Source organism: Kogia breviceps, chromosome 10, assembly GCF_026419965.1.
Source record: "Kogia breviceps isolate mKogBre1 chromosome 10, mKogBre1 haplotype 1, whole genome shotgun sequence".
Lineage (NCBI taxonomy): Eukaryota > Metazoa > Chordata > Mammalia > Artiodactyla > Physeteridae > Kogia > Kogia breviceps.
This window is the reverse complement of record NC_081319.1, coordinates 46,553,799-46,578,322: the sequence shown is the minus strand read 5'-3', so window position 1 is coordinate 46,578,322 and position 24,524 is coordinate 46,553,799. Positions and strand designations below refer to the sequence as shown.

The 24,524-nt window shown below is 50.1% G+C and overlaps 1 protein-coding gene across 3 annotated transcripts in view; it reads right to left on the bottom strand.

Moving 5' to 3' along the window:
* Nucleotides 1–462: 462 nt before the first annotated feature.
* Nucleotides 463–24,524, bottom strand: part of GASK1A (golgi associated kinase 1A) — a 78,118-nt gene continuing 54,056 nt past the window's right edge. For all 3 annotated transcript variants that reach the window (XM_067005644.1, XM_067005645.1, XM_067005643.1), the window contains 4 exons: nt 19,053–20,348; nt 3,605–3,727; nt 1,701–1,804; nt 463–1,081 (listed from right to left, as the gene is read on the bottom strand). In XM_067005644.1, coding sequence (XP_066861745.1) covers nt 871–1,081; nt 1,701–1,804; nt 3,605–3,727; nt 19,053–20,285 — 1,671 coding nt within the window. In that variant the 5' untranslated portion in view covers nt 20,286–20,348 and the 3' untranslated portion in view covers nt 463–870. The remainder of the gene's footprint in view (nt 1,082–1,700; nt 1,805–3,604; nt 3,728–19,052; nt 20,349–24,524) is intronic.

Here is a 24,524-nt window from a genome sequence, read left to right as displayed (position 1 = left end):
ATGACACGTCCCTGCCTGGGAGTTCCACGCAGTCATGAATAAGAATTGGGTCAACCCAGATGGCGGATAGAGAACATAGTAAATATAGTAAAGTACAAATAGTGAGTTGACAAACAAAGATATCCTACTTTATTATATTTTCATTTGCATGCAGTGTGAGTGTGAATAAAATGCATATCACATCTCTAGGGGGTTTCTGGAACTCTCACTTTTTATCTGACATGCTTCTATTATTTATGAATCTGTTTTTAGTGAGCATGCATTACTTCCATAATTCTTAAACCAAAAACATAAGTGAATAAGGATTGAACACCTAAAGCCTATAAAGACAAAATGCTTAGTGTTTCATTTCTTGGACCTGAGTTCACTTTCAGCCAGAGCAGTTCTGGGCCACAAGTAAAACTCTGTGAAGATCCTTTATCAGACTCATCTCATGTATGCATGCGGGCATACACACACACACACACACACACACACACACACACACACACACACACACAGAGTTGTCCAGCTCTGCATGTACATGTGGAACACACGACTTTACTGTACCTGGAGCAGTTCATAGAACATTCTTGTGTATTTATTGGTGCAAGGGAGTAAATAGCCAGAGCTGAGCAGGCAGAAAAGAATGTGATGAGACTGAAAACCCAACACCCACCACCTCCTCCACCATCCCAAGCAGATGACACATCCTGTGGAATCCATGGTGCCCTCCTGATTTCTGGCTTTTCCCTTTTGTCTTCAAGACGGGTGAACCCAAGAAAATGTGGCCGTGAGGATGGGCACTTATCCACTCAGGTCATGTCGTGAGATGCTCCCCCTTCTTCCCCCTGCAGTGAGGTGAGAGTCCCGCCCAGACCGTGGGGGGGCTTACGGGCCCTCGTCCCTGAAGAGTGTCAGGTTGTGCGTCTGGATGTGGCTCAGCAGGACCTGTCCTCGCCGCTCCAGGGTCTGGAGGACCCGCTGTAGGCCCTGTTGCCCACCTTGGCTTTCCCAGAACACCGGGTCTGTCTGCAGTGACTTGAGGAGCATATTCTGTAGACACCCTGATGCAAGAACCTTCACGACAGACTCAGGAAACCTGGAGGAAGGTCCCCCAGTCCCATAACAGAAAGGAAGAGCAAAAGCCATCTCAGAGAGTTTCCGTGAAAGGCCAGGCCAGTCGGCCAGAACTTGCACAGCTTGGGGCCCGCAAAGCCAGCCCGCAAAGTCTCCGGGGCCACCTGCTGACTAGTTATCCAGGAACCTCTTCCACCCGCTCTGCTGTGACAGCAGGCAGGGGATAGAGCTTTGGATGGGTCCCACCCCCCTGAGTGGGTGAATCCACTCTGCCGGCCCGGGTGAAGTGAGAAGGAGCCCTAGGAAGGCCCTGCCGCTGCAGATGTGAGCAGGGAAGGTGTCTCCCAGGCTAGCTCCCTGCCAGGGAAGGGCCAGCCTGCCCACTCCCCAGCAGGGCAGCCCATGTTGTACAGGGCCAGGAGGCCCTCTGGATATTGGGGAGGGAGCAGCCCATCATGGACTTGACAGGCCTGCTGGGTGTATCCCCTCAGCTTTCCCAGGACTCCTCACCCACTTCTGAGGCTCATCCAGCAGCTTTTGTCTGATGGACTGTGGACTTCTCTGGAGCCACAGTTCAAGGTCTACAGCAGGGCCATCAAGCCTCAGCCCCTGAACCTCCACCCAACCACTCTGACCCTCACCCGTCAATGCCCTCCAGCAGCCGGAAATTCAGCTTGTGCTCTGGGTGCTGAAGGTTGCCGGCGTTATCGATGTAGACCAGATGAGAGAGATCACTGCTCCGGACCTCAGGCAAGAACATGGACAGAGACAGAGGAGAGTCAGGGAGCAGCCTAGCCGGTGCCCCTGCACTCTGTCGGGGCTCAGCAGCTTGGGGGGCCCTGAGCTGTCAGTTCCACCACCCACCCTGCTACTCGCCCAGATGGTCCCCTCACACCGAGCATTGAGCCCACTCCGTGCCGCTGCCGTGCTTAGGACATCCAGGCACCCTCTCAGTGAACCCTCCCAGCAACCTTGGGAGGTGGCCACTGATATTAGCCTCATTTTACAGAAACAGAGGCACAAAGAAGTAGTTTGCATAAGGTCACACAGCTAATAAGTAGCTGGCTGGTTCAAAGCTGGACCCGTAGCCACAAGCCACAGCACCTTCTGCAAAATTGCAAGGCGCTGGGACTGATTCCTGTTCTGGTGGCCGAAGGGGTGAGGAGGACGGGTGGGAATGGGAAGGGGCAGAGGTAGCCCACCCAGGGGCTGAAGCCGAGAGATGTATCGCACACGTGCCCCCTCACACACGTATGCCCGCCCACGTGCCCCCTGTGCCCCTGTGCCGGGCATTGCCCTGAGCATCGCCGAGGACACAAGACACCCTCCATCCTCAGGTAGCACTGCCCGTCCTCTGTCCCCACAGTTTTAGGGCCTCCGAAGACTCTTCAAAACTAAAATCAGCAGCAGGGAATTCTTGAGCACCTTTAAACTCTGGTATGGTGGGCACAGGAGGCCATCTCTTCTGGCTCCCGACTCCCCACCCCCATGCAAACACTCCATTCCTACACATTCACCAAGAGTCCCTGGTAGCTTCCCATAATTCTCTTCAAAAACCTGGGCTTAAATTATGAACTTTTGTCTTCAGGACCTCAGCTTCCACTCTCTCTGCTTCTTCTACCTCTCACCCCCCTGCACACACCTGGGATCATCTATTTCTCGAAACTCGATGACTCCTCCCTCCAAAAACTGCTATCGGGAAGGATCTGTGAGACAGCTGCCCACCAGGGGTAAAGGATGGATATAAAAGCCCTCCCTCTCCCAGGAATATTTGCCTTTTACTGGAGAAGGAGACAGGTGGCTCTGGGGCAGGGGAGGGAGAGTTCCCACCACCCAGCAGCACCACGAGGCAGCCCTGGCCTGCGGGCTGGTGGGGCTGCCTGACGCTCAGCCCAGGGCAGCATCTGACAGCTACCGTCCAAAGCAGCTGGCCAAGGTGAGGACACCAGCCTCACTGGGGGAAGACAGAGCAGCCCTTCCCCAGGGTGGCACTTTGCTCCTCGTGCAGGAGAAGCGGCTGTTCTGCCCCACCAGCCTCTCACCGATGGCCTCGGCACATGGCTTCCCATCCTGGGCTGTAGTTTTCACAGGAGGCAGCACAGTGTTCCTCCAACAGCCCCAGCCTGTGAGCCATCAGGGGCCAGGAGAGCGCCCTGTCACTGCCACCAACCAGACATGAAGCTTGGGAAACCCCCTTCCCCGCTCCAGGCCCCGATTTCCATATTTACTGGCACATTGAGGACATCCTACTAGACACACAGTGATCACACTCTGCTTCCTGGAGACTCCGGGGCGTCCCTGGAGCCTTCAGGGCTCAGAGGAGTTAGTGACAACAGCTCCAGCCCACACCCCATACCTACCTAAACCACATCCTCAAAGCGCCACCTGTGTCAGTTCTATATATTAAGGCTTCCTGAAAACATTTAAAGGGTTCTGCTGCTGAAAAGAACAGGATTGGGACACCTCAAGGTCATGTGATCTCTGACACTTGCCAACAGCTGATGGAGACAGGAAGACCTGAGTCTGGGGTGACCTGGGGACATACCAAGATGTGGACCAGCCGCAGCTCCCCCGGGTTCCGGCATTTCTCTCGGAGCCTCTCTTCCACACAGGGGTCCGAGGGCTCGGGCTCGAAGCCGCAGCAGTAGCGATCCAGGCGGTCATGGACCTGTGGGGACACCGTCCTCTGAGGGCCCAGCACTCGGGCCGCCGGGGCCCTGGGGCCACACGCTGGGGGCCATCCTCAGGGATCTTGGTGCTGGTCAGCTCTGCTGCTGGCCTCTGGCTGTGACGGGGCTTCTGCTTGCTCCTCAGCCAGCCTGCCCTGCACCAGGATTGCTTGCTCATGCTGCGTAGATTTCCACCCAACACTCACTGCTTAATCTCTGCCACTGGCCCTGGGCACCAGCCTGGGGCTGATTGTCTGGCCTACCTGGGGAGACCCACACATGACCACTTTTTCTTTAATCAGCAAATGCTACATCAGGGATTCCTCCCTTTACAGAGATAAAAATCTTTTAATGACCATCCAGGCAGTTCCTGCCTCTAGGACAGTGCTTTCACCCTGCAGGAGGCCTGAATCAAAGTCAGGAAGGAGAGCATTCCTGTTCCTGGCTCCTCTTACACTGGATGCCTAAAACGGGAGCAATTGACGCTCCCTCAGAGATGATCATGATGTGCTTTAATAAGAAATATGGTCTCTGTCCCTGCTTCCTGGTACAGAGCTCCTAAAACCCCTGCAATTTGCTCAGTGATATGAGTGTCTTTTGTTATTCATAATAAACCCTCTGACCATATCAGAGTTTAATAAGTGACTCAGCGGGGGCCCTTAGATAACTTCAGGCTGATTGCCAGATAGACAAGTAGAGAGTAGAACTTTCAACCCTACCCTCCAACCGCTGGGAAGAGTAGGAGAGCTGGAAACTGGGTTATAAAAACTCTTGAACAGTGAGATTTGGGGAGCTTCCAGGTTGGAGAACACACCCACACGCCAGGAGGGTGATGCACCCCGACTCCATGAGGACATACAGCGTTGTATACTTGGGACCCTTCCAGACCTCACCCCATGTACCTCTTCAACTGACTGTTCACTTACATCCTTTGTAATAAACCAGTACACATAAGTAAAGTGTTTTCCTGAGTTCTATGAGCCACTCTAGCAAATTATTAAACATGAGGAGGGGGTCATGAGAACCCCCAATTTATTAGCCAGTTGGTCAGAAGTCCGGGTGGCCCAGGATTTGTGACTGGCATCTGAATCAGCAGTCTTATGGGAATGAGCCCTTCACTTGTGGGATCTGACATTGAGCCCAGGTGGAGAGTGCCAGAATCAAATTGTACACCCAGTTGGAGCTGGAGAATTGGTGGGGTCAGAAGACATCACTCAGATGACCAGCACCATTGCTGCATCTCTATCTCACTCACTCCTCACTGCAGCCTTGCAATAGAAACATTATTGTCCCCATTTACACAGGGGGACACTGACCTCAGACTTGCCCAAGGTCGTACATGTGAAAGCAATACAGCTGGGATTTGAACCGAGGTCTGCCTGGCTTGAGCCCAGTGCTCTCTGTTATCCTGCCCTGCTTCCCTGAAGGTCAGGAAGGGTGAGCCAGTTAGAGGTCGAGTGAGGTCCCCATCATTACACTAGTTAAGGCTGGAGAAGAGCTTTCAAAACTGTGAAGGGGGAAGAGGAGGAACCAGAAGTCTCAGAGCCCATCCTCCTCCTCCATGACAACAACGGAGGCAGCAGCAGGCGCAGGGGCTGTCTGGACGGTCCACACCCATCTTCTGTGCTCGCTGTTCTGCCAGCCCAAGCCGCAGACCTGATCCAGCTTTAGCCAGCACCACCAACGTGCCTCCCTCCACCACATGCAGCCAACCCCCTCCACAAATGGCAGAGGGGACGGGGGCAGGGTTGGGGGGACGACACAACCTATAACCCCCAGGATGCAGCACTCATCAAAGCCGGGCCAGCCACCTAGCAGTCCACTGAGCCCCAGCTCGGCGCTGGCCGGAAAAGGTCTCCCTCCATTTCCATCTCCCTTCGTAGGAAACTCTCATATGTTCTGAAGAAATACAAAATTGATTTCCTTCTACGCAAGCCAGAAAATAACTATAGTTCTATTCACCAATCAACCTCACAAAACCAGAGTCCAGAACTATGAGACAGTGTTAAACAGTCCCGACTACTGTCCCAAACCTGGAGGACAGGCCCAGCTTGGCCGGGGGCAAACGGCCAGAGCCCTGTCCAGGCAGCAAGCCCATTAATGAGCCCCCGGTGCAGACAGTCACTGCTTTGGTCTCCCAGACTTTGGATAACAACAATTACAAGTAGCAGAAAAGCCTGGCTCAAAATGGCTTTAACTGTAGGGGAAATTAAGATCATCTACCGCAGGAAGTCTCGTGATAGGGCAGGCGGAGGGATTGAGCAGCTCCTACTGTCACGGTAAGGACTCGGGTTTGTTTCTCCTTCTCACTATACCCGCACAATGTTAAGGACATCCCTTTGTTGTCTCAGGAAGCCTGCAGGTGGCTGCTGTGGGTATGTTTTTCCTTGTTATGTCTAGAGAGGAGGAAATAGAGACACAGGAAGGGAGGGAGGGAGGGGTGGGGAGGCGAGGAGAGAAAAGGAAGCTATCCTCCAACGATCATGGAATAGAAGTCCTTCCTTTCAGCCTGACTGGACCATATTTGGACACAGGATCATCCCTGGTCCAGTGGCAGCCAGGGATGCACAGACCTCTGAGCCCAGGCCTGGGGGGAAGGTGAATCACACCAGGGCTCTGTGCAGAAGGAACGAGAGCAATCAGCTAGGTCCACCGGAGCCCCAGTATCCTCACTCAGGCTCGTAATAGAAGTGTTGACCAGGACAGAGCAGAGGACGGAGCCCTGCGGCATGCCCCAGAGACCTCCCAACCCTCCAACTATTTCTAAATCCACCTGAAGCTAGTATCACGCCCCCATATTTCTCCATATGGTCCTAGAACTTAGCGGGTGAGGGTGGTACTCCTCCGTGCATTCACACACATGCCTTCCTCAGCAGGAGCCTTCTGAGGCGGCCCACACAGAGGTTTAGAACAGAGGTCGGCAAGCTTTTTCTATAAAGGGCCAGACAGTAAATACTTTAGGCTTTGGAGGCCATATGGTCTCTGTCACGACTACCCACCTCTGTCTCTGTAGTGCATATTGTACATATTCTAGATAATATGCAAACAAATGGTCATAGCTATGTTCCAAAAAGCCTTTATTTACATACACTGACATTTTAATTTCATATAATTTTTATATGTCACAAAATATTCTTCTTTTGAGCTTTTCAACCACTTAAAAATGCTAAAACCGGGCTTCCCTGGTGGCGCAGTGGTTGAGAATCCGCCTGCAGATGCGGGGGGCACGGGTTCGTGCCCCGGTCCAGGAAGATCCCACGTGCCGCGGAGCGGCTGGGCCCGTGAGCCATGGCCGCTGAGCCTGCGCGTCCGGAGCCTGTGCTCCGCAACAGGAGAGGCCACAACAGTGAGAGGGGCCCGTGTACCGCAAAAAAAAAAAAAAGCTGAAACCATTCTTAGCTCATGGGCCATACACAAACACAGAGAGGGGAATTTGGCCTACAATCTGGGCCATGCCTGTGGCCCTGGTTTTGAGCCCAGTAGATCTAGGGGGTGAATCGTGGCTCCACTGTGTCCTAACTCCATGGCCTAAGGAAGTTAGTTAACCCCACTAGGCCTCAGTTTTCTCATCCACAAAGTGGAGCAGTGACACTCCCTCAGGACCTCACTGAGGAACACACAAGGTGATGACGTAAACATACCAAGGGTGGTTGTCCTGGAGGGCCCTAGAAGGGACAGGCCCAAAGGCCTGGAGGAATCTCAGGGGTTCCTCCCTCCAGAAGCCCCGGCCCCACCCCAGCTATAGGCCTGAGAACCAGAGTCTGAAATAAAGCAGCGTCATGACAATCTAGCCACTCTCTTCTACGTGCAGGCCTGGTTTCTGGAGTGCAGACAAATCTGTGAGATGGACACCACCTACCAAGTCCTCTTTGGCTGGGAGAATAAATGCCAGGACAGTTCTAGCCAGACTGAAATACAGTAACTGCTCTGGATTTCACGTGTTGCCTGATGCACAGCCAGCCAAACCCCCTTCCTCCTGCCAAACGCTCCCTGACCCTGTGCAGATTTCAACTCGCTGCAGCGTTGCAAGTTGAAATGCTGGAAGCTACAAGGAATAACGGCCCATATGATACGGGCGGCGCTGGCCTCCCCAAATCTACACCCATTTGAATGCTGAACAGGAAGGGGCTGGCCAGGCGCAGTTGCCAGTGTGATTAATTTGCCACGCTGTCTGGGAACTTCTCTCCACCGAAGAGAAATTCAGTTTAAACTGCAGTAGTCAAGCAGGACCAAGCTGAAGCTTCATTCCCAAATCACTTCAGGATTTGATTTATTTTCCCCTTTATGAAAAAATGAGGAGTTACCAAGAAAAAATGATAATCCTTTGCGGTTTTGGTTTTCTGATGAACCTAGCAGAGTTGGATGATCGTGAAGTTTTTGTTTAATTCTAGTTAAACAGTTGTGAAGCCCTTACTCTGTGCTGGGTACCGCTCTGAGGGCTTTACCCATCACCACTCATTTAACCCCTCCCAGCAGCCAGGAGGCAGATATGGTTATTACCCCCATTTCAAAGATGAGGGAACTGAGTCACAGAGGCTAGTAATGTGCCTAGGGTCCCACAGAGCGGAAGTGGTGGCACCCAGGGACTTCCCTGGCAGTCCAGTGGTTAAGACTCCACACTTCCAATGCAGAGGGCACAGGTTCGATCCCTGGCCAGGGAACTTAGATCCCACACACCACGCTAAGACCCCACATGCCCGCAAGGCCACAAAGAAAGAAAGAAAGTGGTGGCGCCTAGACTCAGACCCAGGCAGTCTGGCTCTGACCACTGAGCCAGACTGGGTGGCAGGTACACGTTTTTTGGCACCAGAGAGTACAAGCTCCCCAATGCAAAGAAGAAAATATGGTTCAACCTGATCCCCAGCACTTGTTTTGCACAACGAGACTCAGTTGAAGTTTTCTGAGTGAAAGGATGAATGAATGAAGCGCATGGCTGGCTGACAGCAGGAAGGACCCGGGGCTGGGGTCGGGGGGTGCTTCACATGAGGACTGATCACGGAAAGCCTGCCTGTCAGGTGAGCCCTACATCCCTGCCCAGGATACCAACACCAGAAGGCTTCAGGGGGAGGCCTGGCTCTGGGGCTCCCAAACAGGACATCTGGTGGGACAAGACACTGTAGCCTGACAAGAGAGACACCAGGTCCAGCCGTGGGGAGGGGAAGTCTGGGAGGAGCCCAGCACAGGCACGAGGGATGGGCCGAGTCCTCTAACCCATCCACCAGGCTCCTGGGCCAAGACACGTTCCTCAGCCAGTGCCTGATCTGAGTCTGGTGGATTCCAGAAGAACTGCCTGCTGTCCCTGGTGGCCCTGCCCCCTATGCAGGACCTTCCCCTCACCTGGGGACAGTCACAGGCCCAGGTTCTTCTGGATGGGAAGGGTGGCTCTTGGCCAGGCCAGCTCACTGCCAGATTGCCCCAGAGAGGCAGCATCTCTGTCCAAGGAGGGCGGCAGGCTGGTCTGTTAAAGAATTCGTGGGGATTTGGGGAGGTCAGGGGTGGGGGAGGAGTGGGTTACTCTGCACTGACTCTTACTCTCCTCTGATGACTCCCTCTGCAGTGCTCCCCTTGTGTCCTGACAAGAGGGCAACCTTCCCGGAAGCCCTGGGAAGGAACATCTGGATGCCTCATCTGCCCCAAGCCTGAGGCCAGAGGTCTCAGCACCAGCTCTGGATGTGGGTGAATAGACTGGCTGGTGGGCTTTGAGGAGATGGTCTGAGAAGAACTAGACCTTATCTAAAAAGACATCTGTAGATCACCCTACCTTTTAAACATCAACACAAAACCCAGCAGCCGTGAAAAGATGAATCCACCACAGCAAAACAGGTTCCAATCAAGAAAACTGGGATGAGTCACCATGGGAACACCTTTCACAAAAAGTCCCCACATCAATACACTAGAGGGGGGAGTATTGTGAGCTCCTCCATGGATACTCAAAAGGCATTTGACATCATTTTTACATCCATTCCTGACAAGAAAAACTCTTAATAAAGCAAGTAATAGCAAATAGTTCCTCAGTCAAAAGCCAGCATGATGTTTAATGGCAAAACACTAGAAACTGTCCCAAATAGAAACAAGTCGAGTCCATCATCCCATTACTATTTACCATTAATCTAGAGGCACCACAACTGTAGTGGGGTAAGAAGAAAGAAAGAAGAGGCAATGAGAAGACAAAGTGCATTCATTACAGAAGAAATGATCGTATACTTGGAAAACCCAGGGGATAAACCAAGCCACTGTTAGAAGCAGGACGAAGTGAGGAAGGGGTCAGTAACCAAACTATGACACAAAAATAATATCCTTCACACAGACCAAGAGCTACGGGCCAGAACATATTGAGATAGGCTGGGACCTGGGACCCTTTACCAGAGTGCTTGCAGTACAAAGAAACTATAAGGGATGAAAAATAACTGCACACAGGCTCAGTGCGGCAAATTATGAACAATAAGATACAAAAAGGTCACAAACCAGCTGCCACTTCTGAGGTGCCAGGAGCAAAAGCAGGGCCCCGCACCCAGGATCCCTGCACACAGCACCACCAAGGGGGTGTGCAGACCATCTAAGCTACGCCTCCTGGTCCAACCCACCCATCTGCCCCCAGCCTCACCCCATTTACGGGACCAGCTCGCCCTCGCCTTGGGAAGTGAACAAGGGCGCCTGTTTCTTGTTTTCGCTCCCAGGTGCTGCAGCACGAGCTCCAATAAAGCCTTGCCTGAATTTCTCATCTGACTTCTTGTCAATTTCTATTAATTTAGGTCTCCTGCCCATTTTTGGATTGGGATGTTTGTTTTTTTGATATTGAGCTGCATGAGCTGCTTGTATACTTTGGAGATTAATCCTTTGTCAGTTTTTGCGTTTGCAAATATTTTCGCCCATTCTGTGGGTTGTCTTTTCGTTGTATATGTATAGCTGATTCACTTTATTATAAAGCAGAAACTAACACACCATTGTAAAGCAATTATACTCCAATAAAGATGTTAAAAAAAATTTCTGTTGATTAAAATAGAGTCCAAGAACCCAGATCAGTAACAATATAATGGAAGGAAGGAGGCCATTTTCAGTGGTCACAAGAAGATGAAATAACAGTATCATCCCCACATGGAAGTGAAGATCTAGCTCAAGAAAACATCAAGATGCTTCTGAGGAACAGGGATACATGGAAAGACATAGCCTGTTCTTGGCTAGAATGACCCTGTATTTTAGGATGTAAATTCTCTCTATGTTAGTCCATGCAAATTTAATTTGATTCCAGTAAAGTTCCCAAAGGACTTGGGAAGGCAAAGGAAGTAACAAGCTGACTCTAAATTTCACAGAAGAATAGTATGCAAGAATATCAGAAAAATCTTAAAAAAGAGCAATGAGAAAGACCAAGCACTTCCAGTTATTAACTTAAAATATAAAGCATGATAATTAAAACAGTGTGATTCTGACACATAAATAGACAGACCCTTTACTGGAACAGAAGAGTCCAGAAATAGACTTTAGTACATATGGAAATTGGCTATATGATAAAGACAGCATTTCAAATTGGGGGAAAGAATGATTTTTCAACAAATGGTGTTGGGACATTTGGGTTGCCATCTGAAAAAAAAATCATTGTTTTGCACCTGATCTCTTATTTCAAAATAACTTCCGGATGGATCAAAAATATATGTAAACACATGGGAGAATTTTTAAAATAACCCTGAAATGAGGATGGCCCTTTAAAACATAATACACTAACCTAGAAATCATAAAAGAAAAACCTGATAATGTTAACATTAAAAATTTTTTTTTAATTTCTACACAGCAGAAAGACTAGAAACAAAGTTTAATTGACAATGGAACCTGAGAGAAATATTACAATGCAAACAAAAGACTAATTTCCTTAATCTATATAAAGCTCTTAAAGTCATTAAGAAAAAGACCAACAATCCAACAGAAAATGGGGTAAAGGATATGAACGATTAAAAAAAAAAATCTAAAAAGAGGCAGGACGAGGGTGAGGCAGAGGAAAGTGCTTCTGGCTGTCAGGGACATGCACAGTAGGCTCGGCCCCTGAGACGGGCACTCCTAAAATGTTTGCACCTGGGGCCCCTCCCTTGCCTCATGAACTCACTTTCTATTGCTGCATAACAAATGACCACGAGCTTAGTCACTTAAAAATGAGTCATTAACTCAGTTTCTGTGGGTCGGAAGACCGTCCCGTTTCTGCCGGTTTCTCTGCCCAGGGTCTCAGGCTGAACTCAAGGCGGGGCTACATCTCTTTTGTAACTCAGGCTCCTCTCCTGCGCTCAGTCAGGTTGTTGGCAGAAACCATTCCTCGTGGTTTTAAGACTATGTTCCCCGAGATCTCAGGGTCCTTCCAGAGGCCACCCCACCCCATAGGCAGTTCACAGCGTGGCTGTTTACTTTCATCCTCGAGGCCCTCTGGAAAATCTCTCTGATGCTGCATCTTTGAAAGACTCTCCTGATTGGCTCAGGCCCACCCAGGAGAATCTCCCTTTTGATGAACTGAAAGTTAACTGATTAGTAACCTCAACAATATTGCAATAACTTTGTATGGTGACAGATGGAAACTAGACTTATCTTGGTGATCATTTTGTAATGTACAGAAATATCAAATCGCTATGTTGTACACCTGGAACTAACATAGTGCTGTAGGTCAATTATACTTCAATTTTAAAAAAACACCCAAAGTTAACTGATTGATAACCTAATCACTGAAATGATATTCCACCTGTTCACAGGCCTCATTCCTACTCAAGGACAGGAGTTAACGCTAAGGCGGGTGGTTATCTTGGAGACCATCTTAGAATTCTGCCCATCACACTTCACCCTAATCGAGGTCCTGCTTTTAAATATATGTGAAGATGCTTGACGTCGCCCTTTAAACACCCTCGTCCGGGCGGGCTGTTTCACCCCTCCACCGTTGGCTGCATCACCTGTGCAGGAGGGAGGAGTGCAGCACCCATCTCTTGGGTCTGTTGTAGGACTTGAAGGAGCTCATGTGTGGGCACTCCATAAACGGTAGCTATTATATTTCATGTCACCGGCTGGAAGCCTGAGAGGTCGGCAGTGGTCGCGGATCTGGACTCCTCTCTAACTGCCACAACACCTGATGTTCCAGGGAGCCCAAGCCAGAGGAGATGCCACGAACCATAGACTTGAACTCAAAATAAGGAACACACACAGGATCACAAATGACTGAACCCGGCTCCCCAGGAAGGAAACGGGCAAAGCTTACCCAGAAGAGACCTAGAAGAAATGACTTTTCCAGAGTCAGTTAAGTCAGCAAAGAGGGCAGGGGTATGCCCTCTATGGCCAAACCGCACTAGATTCAATCCCAGCTCCAACACTTAAGGCCTCGTGATTGTGGGAAGTTCCTTAGCCCTTCTAAACCTGTTTCCTCACCTGTGGAAAGGAGCTAAAAATAATGTGCCCCCTCTAGGGCTGTTATGCAACAACACATGCTAAGTGCTGGCACCGGACCTGATGTGGAGGACGTCAGGCACCATTTTCTGCTGTCATCTGTTCTGGATGCATAAGTTAATTATGTGCCAGAGGCAAGGGCTGGACAAATGACTGTCACATTGTTTTCTGCCTCTAAAATTCTCTACCAGACCTGAAAAGAAATGGAGAAGGCCTTGGGATTCTTTTCAGCCTAGAGGAAGGAGTGATATTTGAGGAAACAGAACACAGCAGCGCCTAGATAGGAAGTCATACAGAGACCCTGGATTCATTCACTGATTTGTTCATCCATTCATCCACTCATTCACTCATTCAACAAGTGTTTATCTGGAACCTAACCAAGAGCTTGGCCCTGTGCTAGGTGCTGGGGATGTGGTAGTGAACAAAACACAGAGACAGAAATGAACAAATAAATAAAATAAAACTTACATACTGTGCTGGGAGTCAGAAAGGAAATAGATAGGATAGCATGAAGGAGAAAGAGGATAACAACGGGGAAGTAGAGTCAGGAGAGCTGAGGCCCTGGGGAGGAGGAGTCGGAGGCACGTACGTAGGAGCTAGAGGCCCTTGCCCCTGAAGAAACTGACGGAGGCCACGTGCCGAGAGGCGGGGCTAGAGACAGCAGACAGGGATGGATCACTTGGGTCCTTGCAGAACCTGATACCGAGGGCATTGAGATGCTTTGCCTTATTGTAACGAGGAAGTAACACAATCTGATTTACAATCGTAAAAGAGCTATGTTCTCTACCTGACCAGTTGTCTGTGAACTTCAGAGGTCTCCCTCCAACTTCCAGCTGCTATAAGCTTTGCCCAGGGGCTTTCTCCAAATGCCAGGGAATTAACACCTCCAGGAACAGCCCTCAACCAAAGACCAAGGGGAGATTTCGCCATAAATACCTCGCATCCCTCACCTCTTCGTGGGCTAACTCTGAACGTGTATTTTATACCATTTCTCAGAATTTGCCTGTGGAACTAAGCCCCACAGTGGTGACCTGCTTGTGGACACGCCCTTTGTTGGCTGCCTTCCCTCCATCTCACTTTCCTCTTCCCTACAGGTGTTTTCCTGGGGTTCCCTTGAAGATGAACCACCACAGTGGAATCCTGGTCTCAGGGTCTGCCTGGGGGAAACGAAACCAAGACATCACTCTGGCTTCTGTAAGGAGACTAGATTGGAGGGGGGGCATAAGCGGAGGTGGGGAGACAAGTCCAGGTAAGAAAAGATGGCGGCCTGGACCAGGTTGGTGGGAGCTGAGGCTTTCTGGGGTCTGGACTTTCCAGAACATGAAGGCCCTTCATAAGCAGAAGCTGCAGAATGACTTCCGTGAGCGAACATTACTCTCTCACAGGCTGTCTGAGTTCTCCACAGCGTCTCACCCAGTCGAGCCAAGCACATGCCCCCTAAGAGGAAGCAGGGTGTGAGAAAAGAGGCCTGTCTAAAAGGGAAAAATGCCAATGTGCCCAACCCCCCAGCACATCCTTCTCTCCCTCTGGCCTCTGGGTAGAAGGCCCTCTTGGGTCCAGGCACAACAGCCCTTGGGTTGGATTTGGCTCACAGTGGATGTGACGGTCATAGCTCCTCCCAAACACGGTTGGCTGTGCCACCTTCACTGTCCCAAGAGGAGGAGGACTTTGTGTCTCTCATCAGAGTGAATGCAACTCTGGCAGCAAGTAGCCCTGGCAGGAAGGCGAGTAGAGCTCTTTGAGGCCCTTCCCCCCAGCAACACGCATACACACTCTCCAACCCATTGTGTCCAGCGAGTACAACCAGCTTCTCACTGACCCCCTCTCTTGGTCTTACTTCTCCCGATGACACAGCCCAGGGTGGGGTGGGAGGGCACCCACTCACTATCAGTCCTTTATCTTTCTTAGAGAAACCAGTTTATTAATCAAGAACACCATCCTGGTCACGCCGGCCTGCTGAAACGTGGTTTTGACTTCTCATTCCCTGGGAGCAGCAGATACTATTGGGACCTACACCCGCTCCTTGGCACTCACTACTCCTGTGCATACTGATGGCTTTCTACCGCAAGTGCATGCAGCTCTCTGCCTTTGCCCCTTTCTGGCTGCAGGAGCATGGACCAGTCTAGAGGTTCCAGGAAGTCAATGCCCTCAGGAGCAGTCTCAACCAGTGATGGCTGGGAGTTAGTGGCCCAGCTTCTTTGGCCCTTGGGTGGGACAACTTGAGGTGTTTTCTCCATACTCCCCCAAAGGTCTCAGCGGGATTAAGCCACAGTTGCCCACAGCAGTGTCTGGGTACCATATGGAGAGTATGTGGGTTGATGTGAATGGTGTACACATATGTGGCTATAGCATGTATGTGGCCATGTTCACGTGTAAGTTCATGTACAGTGTGTGTTCATGTACAGTGGGTGTTTGGGGTGTGTGTGTGACTGATTTGACTATTGTCTAACAAGTATTTGCTCCTGTCCCCCTTCTACTCTGAACAGAGTGTACTTCCCTTCCCTGACATTGGGCTTGGCCATGGACTTAACTTTAGCCAAGGGAATATTAGCAGAAGTGACATCAACAGAGGCCTTAAATGTGCTTCTGCAGTTTGGTTGAGCCCTTGGGCTTCTTCCACTCCCCATTAGAAGGATTGCCCCAGGTGGTGCTGTCTCTTCAGGCTGGGCTCCAGAATGAGAAACGATGAGCAGACCTGAACCCACAGCTTGGGGCCAAGCTCAGCTGAGCCCAGCTGACCCACAGACCCTGGAGCAAGAAATCAAGAGCTGGTGTCTCAAGCCATTGAGTTTTGGAGAGGTTTGTTACATGGCGTTATATCAGCAATCACTAATACAGAGTGTTATGGGGGATTTGCAAAGCACAGGGTATGGTTTGGGGGATACGAGGAATGTGTCTGAGTACAGTGTTTGTGTATTTTGTGTCTGGGCAAATGTTATGTTGTGATACATAAACACAGAATAACAAGGGTTTATATTGGATGAGACAAAACAGACGAGCAAGCATACTGCAGAGTGGGCTGCATGTGGAGTTTGTACCTGGCTTATGGTCAGAAGGGACCTCAGCTTCCTGGGCCGGGAAACCCACAGCCCTGACTCTCTCCAAATTGCCTGTGGTTTCTAGGAAGGCGGCATCCTCCAGACAGGGGTGTTTGACTTGCCTGGTGTTCAGCAAACCCAGGAAGAGGCGGCACAAGGCCAGCCGAGTTGCGTCTGACCACACACACCCAACCTGCGTGTGCTTTGGCTGTTGAACCTTCCACCCCCATGGCAGGGCTTGGCAGCTGGGGAAAGGCTCCACACCACAGCCTCCAAAGACGGACAGAGGGGCTCTGTGTGGGCAGAAAGCCGCTGCGTGCACATCAGCTGGACTGGGGCTTTGCAAGGAGGGGCCTCCGGGCCCAAAGCCCCAGGGCACCCCTGTAAGCACCCCCTCTTCCTGCCCTCATTCATGGCTAGATGAAGAGGACTCTGTGACTAAGTGGGTAAGCTCTGGAGTCAGACCGTCCAGGCTGTGTCTCAGCTCCACTAGCCATGGCCTTGGGCAAGTAACTTAACTTCTCTCGGCCTCAACTGTTCAACTTTAAAATAGGGAGAAATGTAGTATCTCTCTAGTAAGGTTGCCATGAGGATTGGATGAGTTAATTCCTGTGAAGTATTGGAGACAGTGCCTGTTTATTATTGAGCTTGGGCCACCCGCCAGGCGCTGTATGAAGTACATTACGTGAATGATCTTGCATGCAGAAACCACACAAGGTCAGTGTTATCTGATGGAAGCTGGGTTCCTCCCAGAGACAGATCTTGAGACAAGAATTCAAAGCAAAACCAGTTTATCTGTGAGCTAATTCAAAAACACAAGCAAGGAGTAGAGAAGGGAGACAGGGAGGGCCAGCAATGACCACGGTGGGTAACTAGGGCTCGGTCCCGGTAGGGAACTGAGACACATATGGAATACGTACCACAGAGCTACCCCAGTCAGGGAGCTGGGGCTTTTACACACCAGCTTCCATCAGTCACAGGAGGGCAGCTCCTGGAGGGAGCATGACCAGCTCTCCCATTTTAACCAGGACTGTAAGTCTGTGGTCTGGGAAACCCCTCTATCCCAGGCTAGATGGCAGGTCACACTGTCTGGAGGGCATTAATTCCCAGCCCTCAGCCTGTCACACCCTGGGCAGAGCAGGCTCAGGGCCCAGAGCAAGCCCAAAGATGCAGGTGCTGGCAATTCAGAGCTACCATGTGCCCAAGGGCATAAGGTTGGGACACCCAGTCCCATCTAGAGGTGAGAGAAGTGAAGCTCAGAGAGGCAAACTAATCTGCTCAGCGTCACACAGCGGCAAGTAGCCTGTGGGCAGGGGGTTCAAACCCAGGTATGTCTGATGCCAAAGCCCATGCCAACCACGAGGGCCCACACTCCTCCCTCCACAAGGGCAGCCACGAGACAAGGACTAGAGGAGCTGCGAGTATCGTGGGAGCCCAGCTAGTCCAGTGACTGGAGACAAACATCCACAGGCAGACAGGTAACATCCAAGCATTTGGGGGTGGGTGTTAGACAATTAAGAGGTATGGTCTTTGGCCAAAAGGAGAGTATAGCAGCCTTTAAAGGGGGCAGCAGCTACTCAGCTCAGGAGGATTCCTGCCACATGGGAATGAAGTCCCCATGTTACTAAACCATCCAATGTTTCAAAGGAAGTGGGGTTTTCATGAGAACTCTCCAAAGTATTAAATGTGGTCTGAGAATTTTCTAAAACACATTTTGAACCAACCTTATATGGAGTAAAGAGGGCGCATCAGTCCCTGGCTGCCTGGTTATGGCACTGAACTCGTTCTGTGGTGCGTCCACTCACCCCAGTAGGTAAATTTTGGGCTAGTATTGATCTCTTTCCTCAACAGCGATCCCTACAGAAATGGGGGCTGGCTTGGTGTGCATTTAGCACATATATCCACCTGCTTTGCGCTCTAATCGTTTTTTGCCTTTCTTTCTGGCCACATTTCCCCACTCGTGTCTCCACGGCTGACATCCAGCTCACAGGTCCCAGAACAGCCACACTGGCTGTTCACAGGTCACTTAGTACACAGCTGATGCCTGCAGTCCCCCTGTTAACCCCTGGGCCCTGACCGCCAACCCCTTCTCCAGGACCCCCGGAAACTCCAGGGTTAACTCCTGGCCCAGCAGGGACCTCAGCTGGCCCTGTGGCTTCCTTCTCATTCTTCAGGGCCCAAGCTGGACCAGTATCATCCCTTTATCTCTCCCCTCTCCCGTTCTGTCTCTCCTCCACCTCGACTTTCTTTTCCGAATTACGCAACCATCTTGAATCCTTCTTGATTCCTGGATAAAACATTACAAACTGTAGCGTGCTGATAAATGTTTAACAACCAGCTCTCAGGGAATAGGGAGGAGTCCTGATTTGTAGCATTTGCTGATTCCCTTGGTGTAAATACTCCTACGCCAATTTCAAGCTACCAACATGGATGAATGTGGAGCTAGCAAGAGATAGGCAGTAACTCAGCATTATGTAGTAGTTACTAGGTAGATGCAAAAAACCTCAAGAGCTCAGATAATAGTACAATGTAAAATAATTATGAAGTGATGAGTTCAGGGTATTTATTACCTTTGTTTCTAATATAACTTATTATACTGTGAGTTTATATAATTTAAATTTTAATAACGCCTGTGTTTCACAGCCAGGTCATAAAATTCCTGAAATTCTTGTGAGCCTGCATGAGCTCGTTCCAGCACACCACTGGATGAATGAACTCAGAGGCAGAAAATAACAAAAACGGGTGCTTGGTGATCAAAAGTCAAGGACTAGGGGGAAAGTCACCGTCCATCCTCAGGTGGACAATTCTAGCATCTCAATTCACCTCAAATCCCCTACTTCCACTGCTCCCCACCCCCACCCCGCCTGGACCCACTTACCTGCAGCAGGAAGTCGAAGAGTGCCAGGCGTGCCCACTCGGCACGGTGGATGCCCAGGCATGGGGCCTGGCCTGGCTGGCTGCAGTCACGTGCCAGCAGGGCCTGGTACTGCAGCCAGCCCAAGGCCAGTGAGTTCTGGTCATCATCTGGATCACCCAGGTGCTGCACGTCGGGTGCCCACCAGATGACGGGCCTTGCACCACCGTCCGTGTAGCGATAGGGCAGCAGGGGGCTGTGGAAGCGCCTGGCCACAGCAGGCAGGCTCCGGCGCAGCCCCAGCACGCGGTCCACGTGGAAGGACAGGACCTCAGACAGGTCCCCAGGCCTCTTGATCAGGCCACAGAGCCCCTGGGAGCAGAGGTGGCTGAGCCCCGGAGACAGGTCCTGAAGGGCACCCTTGGCGGAAAAGCCAACCTGCAGCACCTGCCCGTGGCCAGGGATCCTGGCTTTGCCCACCACCTGCCCCTGCGCCAGCAGCTGGAGGGTCTGCACATCCTGCTCTGTGAGCCACGGGGGCACCTGCTCGCTGGTCCTCAAGCCACTCGACAGCCAGGGGGTCTCAGCGTCACACCACACAGATCCTTGCAGCTCCCCAACAGAGCCAGGCCACTGATGAGCCCCCGTGCCCGGGGAGGGACCCCCTGCTTGTCGTCCACCAGTCAAGGCTCTGTTCCTCACTCCTGGCAGATCCCTGCCTTCTGCCGGATGAGGCCAGAGGGTCGGTCCAGCAGTAGCTCTCCAAGTCTGAAATGCTGCCATGTTGTGCCCTGCGAGGGGGCCATCTGGGGTGCCCGTCTCACTCTGTGCCTCCCAGAGGGGACCACTGTGCCAGGGGAGGTCCAGGTCTTTGGCTCCTGGACCCCTGACCTCATCCTCCCTCAGGTGCACCAGATGCTGGGTACTGAGTCTCAAATCTCCCGGAGGTGCCAAAGTAATGCCCCTCTTGACCCTCCCTGGACGATTGCTGTCCACGCCTGGGGACTGCCTGCTGCTGTCCACGCTCCCTCCGTGGCCTTGCTCCTCAGCACACACCAGGATGGAGCTCCCAGGCAAGGCCCGGCCTCTCCGGAACCTCAGGTTTCTTGCCCGCTGCCTCCAGCCGGGGTTCAGAGCCTGCCTGCTCTGGGGGACAGGGGCACCAGTTACCTGCTGGGGCTCCATGGGACCAGGGTCTGGGCTGGCGGCTGGGTGCTGTGGAGGGAAGCGGGTGACAGCCACCACAGACAGAGCCATTAAGAGGCAGAATGCCGCCACCAACCGCCTCTTGCCACGCAGCTTTCTCCAGAGCCAAGATGCCTGGGGGATGGGGTAGAAAAAGAAAGCTTAAGACCTGCGAAAACATCAGCCCTAACCCACAAAACAACAGGACGGTGGATGAAGGAACATCTTGGGTGAACAAAGAGGGAAAAGAGCAGAGCCAGGTGGAGTAACACCTAGCTGTCCTCAAGAGAGGGATGGGAGCCAACTGCGCTCCTGCTTCAAAGCTCAGCCTGCTTTGTCTCCAGGACAGCCCTGGCCGATGCCTGCAGGCAGATTAGGCTTCTCCTCTCTGAATAAACTGCCATTATGACTCTAGGCACCAAACACCCTAAGAGCCTTTCCCCATCTTCCCCCACCACTAAGTGAGGGCCCCTGTCTTTTCATCTCCACGTGATCCCACTCTGCGGACCTGCAGTCGTCTCCCACAAACACGCTCTGCCCTTTTCCGGGGCACACGGCCACCCAGCTACAGATGACCTTGCCCGGCTTCCCTAGCAGCCAAGAGTGACCCTGGGACTAAGTCCTTGCCTGTAGCCCAAAGCAGCCAAAAGGAGGTTGGCTGCCCCAGCTTTCCCCTCTCTGGGCACATAGGTGTGGCAGTGCCAGCTCCACATGTCTTGGCAAGGACACACCCTGGGGCAGTGAGTTTTCAGCATGTGGTCTCTGCACCAGCAGCATAAGCATCACCCGGAAACTTGTCAGAAATGCAAATTCGCAGGTCCTACCCCGGAACCACTGGATCAGAAACAGGGGTGCAGCAACCTGTGTTTTAACAAGTTCTCTGGGTGATTCTGATGCTTGGGCACCGTGGAGCCACCAGAAGGAAGGAACTTGGGAGCTTGCATGACCTCCTGGGAACAGAACTGGCAAGAGATGTTTAAGCTGCTGCATTTTGGAGCCCCCCTAACTGTGAGCCTGAGGCGCCATCTCCATCCCCTACAACGCCCCCAGCAGCTACATCTGTCCAGGCACCCTGACCCCTGACCAAAGCTGATGGGGCCATCCTGGACCCTGATCTACACTGGGCCAAATAGCTCCTCAGCCCCAACCTTGCCCCGGGAACAAAGGCTTGTGACAAGTCAGCAAGGTTGGCTTGCTCTGCTCGTGAACTTGAGATCAGGGGCACGTGGCTGCCCAGCTAACGATGACAGCAGCGGCCATATGCTATTGAGAGCCAGTCTGCAGGGAGAGAGAAGAAACAGCTGCAAACCAGAAACCCAAACAGGAGGGAGCACCTGCCCAGCTTCCTGAAGCCTCTGGTTCCCGTCCTGACCTGGCCCACCTCTCTGTTCTTCTTTCACTGGGTGGATTTAGCCCATTTCCATTACTAGAGATTCCATTCACGTTTAGTCTTTGTTCTGTCATAATATTTTATGGTATACTTTTTGTATTTATAATTTTTGAAGTCTTTCACTATGTTTTCAGTTATGTTTACTTTGTTTTGTGGTGTATTATTTCTTGTAACATTTAGGAAATTTTGATTTGGATCCTAATGATTACCTTTATGATTATATGCCCTTAAATGTCTAGTTCTTTAAACAGTAGCTCTCAAACCCTAGTAAGAAAAATCATAAAATTATTTCCTTTTCCCCCATTCCCTACCATTCTTTTGCTATTCAATTTTTTTTTTTTTTTTGCGGTATGCGGGCCTCTCACTGTTGTGGCCTCTCCCGTTGTGGAGCACAGGCTCCGGACGCACAGGCCTAGAGGCCATGGCTCACGGGCTTAGTTGCTCCACGGCATGTGGGATCTTCCCGGACCAGGGCACGAACCCGTGTCTCCTGCATCGGCAGGCGGACTCTCAACCACTGCGCCACCAGGGAAGCCCTGCTATTCAATTTTAATCACTAGTATTATCTTTTTTAATGTTTGCCTTTGTACAATTAAAAGTGCTTACATTTCTACTATATTTTGTCAGCTTTAAATGATATTCTGTGGTCCCCACTATTATTCACAAACAGCATGTTTATTCTTTCTCCCACTTTTCCCTCATTCACCTTCCAAAGTTTCCTATTTGTGTCATTTCTATATTGTTAGGATATAAAACATGTCCCTTCTACTCTATTACTCCAATACTCACACTTGTTTGGTCTTAGTTCTTCAGTTAAATATATTCTTTGCGTACGCCTGTCCCCCTTTGCCCTAGTTTTCCATTATTTCTGGGTTGACTGAAGTTAAAACTCCATAATTTTCTCAAGAAGTACTCATGGGTATAATAGTCTCTGGGTTCTTGCATGTTCAAAACTATTTTTCTATAGCATTCATACCTGAAAGAAAGCTTGGCAAGATATAAAATACTGCTCACAGTTTCTTTCTTGGAATAGCTTGTAGGTTCTGCTCCACAGTTTTCTAACATCAAATGATGCTGTGGAGAAATCTAAGATTAGACTGGCTTTTTATCCTGCCTAGGAGCCCTAAGAATTCTTTCGTTTTCTTCCCTTTATTTTTTTCATTTTTTTCCCCAGCTTTACTGAGGTATAATTGGCAAATAAAATTGTGTATATTTAAATTATTAAACATGACGATTTATGTACAGATTGTGAAATGATTACCACAATCAAGTTAGTTAACTCATCCGTCACCTCACATAGAACTTTTTTTGTGTGTAGTGAGAATGTTTAAGATATACTCTCTTTGCAAATTTCAAGTATACAATACTAGCTAGTCACCATGCTGTACATTAGATCCTCAGATCTTATTCATTTTATAGCTGAAAGTCTTTTTTTTTTTTAGATTCTACATATACATGATACTATACAGTATTTGTCTTTCTCTGTCTTGATTATTTCAGTTAGCATAATGTCCTCCAGGTTTATCCATGTTGTTGCAAATAGCAGGATTTCCTTCTTTTTTATGGCTGAGTAATATTGCATTGTATACATGTATGCATTTTCTGTATCCATTCATCCATCGAAGGACATGTAGGTTATTTCCATGTCTTGGCTATTGTGCATAATGCTGCAATGAACATGGGAGTGCAGATATCTCTTCAGGATTTCTTTTCCTTCAGATAAATCCTCAGAAGGACTCCTCCAATTTCTGTTTGGGGTTCCAGGGGCCCCCTCTCTATAGAGTATGCTTTTTGTACCCTGTGTTATGTTCCCCTGGCCCCCCGACTGATTCCAGCTGTCCCCACAGTGGACAATCCCCCTGTTCACTGCCAGCTTCCCACCTCAAGCCCCGGAACCATCCCCTGCTTTCTTGCCCACTCTCAGGGAGGCACAGAGGAAATTAACACCTTTGGGGAAAACCCTCAACACAAAGGTGACAAAAGTCAGTGGGTAAATGCCCAGCCTCCATCCTTCAAAGGGACAATTCTGCGAGGCATTCTATATGATGCCACAGGATATGCCCAGTGGGACTGAGCCTCTTTTCTATAAAACAGATGATCTTTGTCTCCCCCTAAGATGCCTTTAGCTGATGATCCTTTTGAAGTGAGAGTCTAGATTTTTGTCTTTATTAGATCTATTTTAATATGATCTTTATTACTATTTAACACACACACACATATGTGTAATACATGCCTAGATAAGCACTGTGAAAAACCCAGATAACACAGTTGGTCCTCCATAATCATGGGTTCCACATCCCCAGTTTCAAACAACTGCAGATCCCATTATTGATGTTAACTTTTCAATAGTATATGAGTTATTATCTCCTTTAATCCTCACAACAATGTAGGGAAATGGGAATTATTCCATTTCCTATTTTACAGATGAGAAAACTGAAAGGTCCAGAGTGCTAATTTGCCCAGAGTCACACAGCTGGCGAGAATACCAGTATTTTTAATTAAAATAAAAGTAGAATTGGCCATGGACAAAGAAGTCTGTTTGGTTTTGTTTTCTCCTTCTACAATAAAAAGAAAACTATGTTTTCAAGTTGGATTCATAATCTGGATTCTCAAAGTTCTGGCTACCACTAGGGAAAAATAAATCATCTTTTAAAAATGTTTCAAGAAGACAGACTGTTTTGATCCTTCTCTAGGCCTCACTTGGCTTCAGACAACCTGGGGAAAGTTGGCAATTGTGCAGTTGTGCAGAGAGAAAGGTTCAAAACGGCCATGAGCAGATGTCCCTGTAGGGCCACACAGGCAAAGCTTTTGGGAAAAGAAAAGCTGCTTTGATTGAACTGTAAAAACATCCTCTGAAGAGAAATATTCAGCTGAATAATAAAGAGCACTTTAGAGAAAGTAGTAAAGGGAATGATGTATGA